Source organism: Hirundo rustica, chromosome 17, assembly GCF_015227805.2.
Source record: "Hirundo rustica isolate bHirRus1 chromosome 17, bHirRus1.pri.v3, whole genome shotgun sequence".
NCBI classification, from domain to species: domain Eukaryota; kingdom Metazoa; phylum Chordata; class Aves; order Passeriformes; family Hirundinidae; genus Hirundo; species Hirundo rustica.
In genome coordinates this window covers 2,362,761-2,369,186 of record NC_053466.1, presented here as the reverse complement: position 1 = coordinate 2,369,186, position 6,426 = coordinate 2,362,761, and the positions used below count along the sequence as shown (strand labels likewise).

Genomic DNA, 6,426 nt, shown 5'->3' with positions numbered 1-6,426 from the left:
GGGATTCATCCCTCCTGCCCAGCTCAGGCTGGGGCTGAGGGAAGCGGGCAAAGCTCCCTCCCTGCCAAGCAGGGGCTCGGTGACCACCCAGGGAGCGTTATCGGAGCCTCAGGAGCAGTAATTCCGTAAGGGAATCCCTTCAGCCCCATCTGTGGAACTTCAGCCCTGCGAGTGGCTCACCGAGTGCTTCAGAGGTGCCACACCTGCAGCCATCCTGCTCTGGAACTGAGCCTTCCTCAAAACACACACGGAGCTTTAGACAGAGTTTAGTTCTTGCCTCGTTAGCGAGCTCAGCAGAGAGATTTGGGCTGCAAGACAGAAGCCTGGTTAGAGCAGCCTGGAACATGCCAAGTCCTGTCCAATTCCAATCGCTCAGACTTGTTAGTTTTTTTTGGAATATGGTGATTGCCTAAACAAGACTCCACTTCTTGTTAGTACAATAACTTTTATTTGACATCTACAAGATCATTATCTTGTAGTTTTTTTGGACAGGTTTATACAATCTCAATTTTTCAATAGTGCAACCTGTGCAAGCAAGAAATGACAAACATTGTCCTTCACTTTCTTATAAACATCTACTATTATAGGCAAAACAAAACTTACCCATATTATAGATAAGTGACTATTCACATTTGTACATTACAATTTCTTTTAAACAGCTCCAGATAAACTCTACAATGTCTTACAACATATTAAACATAACAGAAACAGCACATACAGCGGAACCCTCGAGTGTTTCCCATTCTCTAATTTACAGCTCAAGTAAGGTTTCATCTTACAAGTGACAAATTAAATTACGTTAATGAAGTAAAAAATAGAAGATTGTATGCGAGATGGAAGTGAATTTGCACTTAAGTTTCCATAACCACCTCAGATTAAGGAAATGCTTCAATTTAAGGAAAACAGGCATCCAAGCCATCTTTGCAGTACACATTAGGAATACCATTAATACATTAAAAATGAACTAATTTTAATTTAAGATGTTTATCACAAAAAGAACATGTTGTAGACTCAAATATATAACTCCCAGGAGAGAACCAGAAAAAATGCAACACCTGGGTATAAACACTATAAAAATGCAATAACCAATGCTGTACAACTAAGATTGTGTTTCTCTCTGAATTCCTGTCTCGTGTGTTTATGCCGTCCATGCCCGTTTCCAAAGACATGCACTGTCAAACAGAAACTGGGAAGGAACCTGAATGCATGATGTGCAACCTCTAGGTTTCATGCTTTTATAAACTCAAATTGAAGAGAAAAACCCAATATATATTTTTCTATATATATACTCAATACATGCATTCGAGATCTCCCACAGCAATGGCATCGATGCACTGCGTTAAACCCTGAGCACTGTATGACAAGATAAAAATAAAGCCTGCCTGGGGATTTTTCAAGCATTTTCAAACAAATTGTGGTTTGTAGCTTAAAAGGCCAAAAGTAAAAGCAAACAGGAAGCACTACAGAGAGCATAAGGAAAGACAGATGCACCACCATAAACAGCTGCTGGCTTTCAGTTCTACCAACCTTTTTAGATCTCTTTATTCCCAAAGTATTTGAGACACGACTGAACTGAAAAAGTTATATTTCTTTGGAATCTGTCCCTGATTTTTTTTATGCAAGTGATATGCTTTTACAGCCTTTTCCTCAAAACACCAAAGTCAACACCTGTAGCTCGTCCTCTTCACGCGTTGTTGAGGTTGGTGATGCTCTGGGGGTGGTGCTGCTGCCAGATCTGCTGCTGCTGCACTGCCAGCTGCTGCGACTGGTCGGACGTGGACAGGAGGTTCACCAGGGGCGACACGCAATTCGCGGGAATGATCAAACCTGAGAAGGGCAACACACCAACGCTTCCATAAAAACCCCATCGCTTGTGTTCATCAAGACCTCAGGCTGAGGATTCCACCCTTTAATTTATGCAACATTCGACAATGACTGTTCTGATGTCAGGTCTAATCAGCACAGCCACGAGTCCTGCTCCTCAGTCCTTCACATCCTTTAGCTTGTGAAGCAGGAGAAAGCAGTTCCCATTCTGCCTGACAACAAAGTTTATTCTGATGTTACCTGCTGTCATGAGCAGTCAGCTACTCTTGCTTTTTTAGTCTCACAGAAGTTACATCACCGTGAAAGCTTGAACACAAAAAACCTAACTTCCAACATCCTAGAAAATAGGTACTAGAGGAGGACCTGCCGTGATATCAGCACATCCACAGGAACTCCACATTATCAAAACATTTGCAGAGTTTGGTTTCTGAGGTCCTTGTTTTAAGGGCTTCACTATCAGGTTTAGTGAAGAGAAAATAATCTCAAAGTCATTCTACACACTTTCAGTAGCTCAAACCCCATGAAAACGATTATTTCAAACTAATATTTATTGCCAAAAGCGCGGGGAAAAAGTGGTGCCATTATGATATCAAAGAACGTTGGCTGGGTCAGGCTGTGCATGGCATTTTTGCTGCAGTAAATCCAAAGAACTGAGATTAAGTGTTCCAAAGCCTGGCTGAAAAAGAAACCTGCCTCAATACATTTTATTGTAGAAGATTTCTACGGCTGCACTTCTGCCCCTCCACAGCAGAAGAGCCTGCTCTCTTTTAAAGATCTTTATCCAAACTGAGCCACTCACCAGTGAGAGGCAGCCCCTGCTGCCAGGTGCAGCAGAGGAGCAGCCCAGGCACCTACCTACGATCCTCTGCCCATCCTCTGTCCTCAGGCGAACGATTTGCATCTTCACATTCGTGCCACTGACGGAGGCCAGGACTCCTTCCACCTTTGTCCACACGCTCAGCACGGAGCCACACAGCACGTAGTAGGTTCTGCAGCGCAGCCCCACCTCACAGACCAGCCCCAGGCCTGCCTTCTTGCAGTTGCCTCTCCTGCACACACAGGGAAAAGCTTTCAAAACACTTCTGCAAACAAAAGTACCTAATTTCATTAAAAATGAGGCTTGGGGTTATCTAATGGGCATTCAGACACATGCTAAGGGAAGGATACTTTGAGCACAGGTAACGGGAAAGCTTCAGGAAGGGTTGGCCTAGTTAAGCCCCCATCTACAAAATACACAGAGCTTTGAGTCAAAGATACCATCACTGAGGTCACCTGAGAGCTGGAGTATGTCACAGGACACTGGTATCTGACCAGGGTGTTTGAGAAGCTCCAATATTCATCTGAAACTTTGGCTGTTATGCAGTTCCTCAGGAACTCAGCCATCAGCTGAGTCCACACTCACAGGAGCAGCAGAGAGAGGAACAGCTGCTTGTGACATCTCATCTCTAAACAGCTCCCCCCAGTAACATCTGAACTATCAGACCACAAACACAGGACAGAAGACATTGCAAGCACAAGCTGCTCCTGAGTCCCTGTGAGTGTAATTGATATATTAACACCCAGCTCATGGATTAGGACTTTAGAGTCAGTGCAAGCTCGAGGTTTTCACTCAGAAGCTGGGTCCTTTCCCTGACACAAGAAACACCAGAGTTTACAGCAGGGACAGAGGAACAGAGGCAGTGCTAAAGCAGTCCAGAGTGAAGAGAAGGAGTTAAAGCACAAACACTGACCAGTAGGCGTGGGTGCAGGTGTCTGCAGAGGAGTTGTACTGCTCCAGCCAGTGCGGCAGAGCATCCTCAGAAGGTACCTGCAAGAGCCATCCAAAGTGGGAATAAAGTAAACCAGCAAAACTTACATAGAATAAAAACTACTTGGTCTTTATGATGAGAAAAGAGGGAGGTACAGCATCCTGCATTATAATAATTTCAAACTCTCCATCTCAAAGCTTTTCCAAGAATCCACACGATGCGAGTTTCCTCAAGTTCCTGCAAATTCAACACTTGCTAGACCCTAAGGAACCTCACTTTTTATTACCACACCACAAATAATTTATATTCAGAAAGAAGTTCAGAAATGGATACAGGGATGCCAAAATCATGTAGACCTGGTTCAAAAGTCCCAAATAAAAGCTTTGCTCTGGAGAAAGAAGCCTACTTTTTGACTTGTCAAAACTATACATAAATACAAAAAAGTAAAGCTCTTATAAGTATTTTCAAACTTTTGTAAGTTAGAAACAAGCATAACTTTAATTGTTACCTTCTTATATTTCTTTTTCAGGTCTGCACAGGTTTCTAGTTTGAGTTGTTTCCCAGTATTTGGTCTGTATATCAAAAAAAGCTTCTTTTTAGGATTCACTTCTTTTACCAGAATTGCCGTTTTCTTGTTATTTCTTATCTGGGAAAAAAAAAGATAAACCAAAAACTTCCTAAATTAAAACATAATCAAAGTATCTGCTTAAGTGATTCCATATTGTGTTCTTTACAGAGTAATGAGTGTGTAATAGCACAACCAAGGACATTAATACACCTCTAGAACACAGTAATCCACATTAACCTCACCATAAAGTTTCCTGGTGTAGGTTTAAATAAGAGCTATTAATTTGGGCTCATATTCCTATCAGAAAATATCCAGAGGAGGTAAAAGGAAGAATTTCATACTCAGCATTAAAAAAAAAAAAATCTTAAAATTAATTTTAATGTAAGACTCAATGTATTTTGCAAAACTGAACAAGCAAGTTTTTCAGTTTAGGGCCCAAAGCCTCTGAACATAATCCAAGAGACAGAAGAATCTCACCTGTAGTGATAAATAAAATCCATCATCTGGACCTGTCTGTTCTGCCCACATCTTCGTTGCTTCATCCCAAGACATTCCTCTCTCCACACTGATCTACAAGAGAGCAGTGCAGAGGTGTTTGAGTGAGAACAGACTTTAAAATATTTACACACTGTAAAAACTTACTGGCAGAGGTTACCAGTTCCGACAGATGATACAGGATTGACTTACTGTGTACAGCTCTACGTGTCCAGAGGTAGAATATCCAGGAGTTAAAAACTTCTTAACATCTGCCTTCCTCACTTTCTCATCCCCAGAGCCCAGATCTGAAAAGGAAAGCAGAGTTTCATTCTGTTGCTCTGTTCTCACTGAAGTTCAAGAGCACTGTGAAATGATTTACTCACCTAAGATGCCCATGTCGTATCTTCCATTCTTTTTAGCATTTTGAATAACTGCATTTAACGTGTCAGAGAAGTACTGGAACAAAGCATTCTGCTGATGGACTTCCATGCCAAGAATTCGATTCAGAAATTTTCCTATATTATTGTAATCTTAAAAAAAAAAAGTAAGAAATACAAGTATTAGGTCAAAGATTAAGTCTGGTAACCACAAGCCCTCAATCAGCATTCAAAGACTTTTACAAACACCATTTAAGTAAGTTCTTTCAGAATGCAGAAAACATTAAGTTCTTCAAGAAAGGACACTTTTCAGGTAGTTCCAGGTTCAGTTCTGCTGTTGGGAATCCCCTGCCATGACATAAAATGTTCCCAGGGACGCTGTACAGATACACTGAACACCCAGGTACCTTTATCAAGTGTCAGGATTCCAGATCTGTCTTCTACATTTATCAAGCCCACGCCAATCAATCCCTGACGAACATCTACGAAAGAGAAAAGTTAAATCGTAGCTGCTCTGCCATCTAAAAATAACCCAGTGAAGTAACAGCTTGTTTAGCCACAGGATCCAGTTCCAAAGCCTCTGACACCCCTCACTTCCCATTACTTGCAGTTTCTACCCAATACATCAATAAGAAAGACACAGCTTTGCCTTCTGTCCCTGCAGGAAGGGCACGCAGGGAAAGCACCAACGGCACCGTGCATGAGAGCAGCTCCGACAGGTAATGAATGGGAAAATGAGGGTAAAACTCCGTTTATAATACACTGGCCAAGCAGATACAGAACATTCCTTACACTGAGAGCTCATGGATCAGGTTTCATGTGTGAACTTCAACGTTCAAGCAAAGTGCACAGACTCTCACTGGGCGTTTACTCCCATCTGTCTCAGCTGATCATTTTAAATTGTAACAAACTTCTACAGCTCCAACAGCATTTCCATTTTCTGAATACTGGAGAAGGATCAAAAGGCAGCTACCACAGCCAGTGCACTATCTTACCTTTGAAGAAGTCTCCAGGAAAATCAGGGGGAGGTGAGACCATTGGGGAGTCCAAGTTCACAATGGACTTCATAACAATCTCCAGAGCATTTCTGCCATACTGTGCAAGAAAAAAAAGTTGCTCTATCAATGCCATCCAGCGTTTGTGCCTCAGCCCCAGGCACACGTGGTTTAACAGGTATTTAAAATCCACAATAAAAGCTTTTCTCTGCAATAGTGAAGGGAATTGTTTTTCTTTTGTGTAGTGTAGTTTACAACTGAAAACAGCCCAGTCTTCATTTTTGATTAGAACTGCCAAATTAATCTTTCATTGTGGCTTAAAGGGCACACACTATTTACTTAAGACTTTGATTGTTTGCAGGAGCAGAAAACTGATTTCCACACGTGTGTTCCACACACAGAATTATGGGTTACAGAAAGAGGCCTTCCATCAGAAA

The 6,426-nt window shown here is 41.9% G+C and overlaps 1 protein-coding gene across 2 annotated transcripts in view; it reads right to left on the bottom strand.

Annotated features, from left to right (window-relative positions):
* Window positions 1-428: 428 nt before the first annotated feature.
* Window positions 429-6,426, bottom strand: part of SBNO1 (strawberry notch homolog 1) — a 28,981-nt gene continuing 22,983 nt past the window's right edge. For both annotated transcript variants that reach the window (XM_040080423.1, XM_040080424.2), the window contains exons 24-32: window positions 5,990-6,089; window positions 5,402-5,476; window positions 5,001-5,147; window positions 4,828-4,922; window positions 4,618-4,710; window positions 4,081-4,218; window positions 3,555-3,631; window positions 2,680-2,873; window positions 429-1,827 (exon numbers count right to left, since the gene is read on the bottom strand). In XM_040080423.1, the coding sequence (XP_039936357.1) occupies window positions 1,685-1,827; window positions 2,680-2,873; window positions 3,555-3,631; window positions 4,081-4,218; window positions 4,618-4,710; window positions 4,828-4,922; window positions 5,001-5,147; window positions 5,402-5,476; window positions 5,990-6,089 (1,062 nt within the window). In that variant the 3' untranslated portion in view covers window positions 429-1,684. The remainder of the gene's footprint in view (window positions 1,828-2,679; window positions 2,874-3,554; window positions 3,632-4,080; window positions 4,219-4,617; window positions 4,711-4,827; window positions 4,923-5,000; window positions 5,148-5,401; window positions 5,477-5,989; window positions 6,090-6,426) is intronic.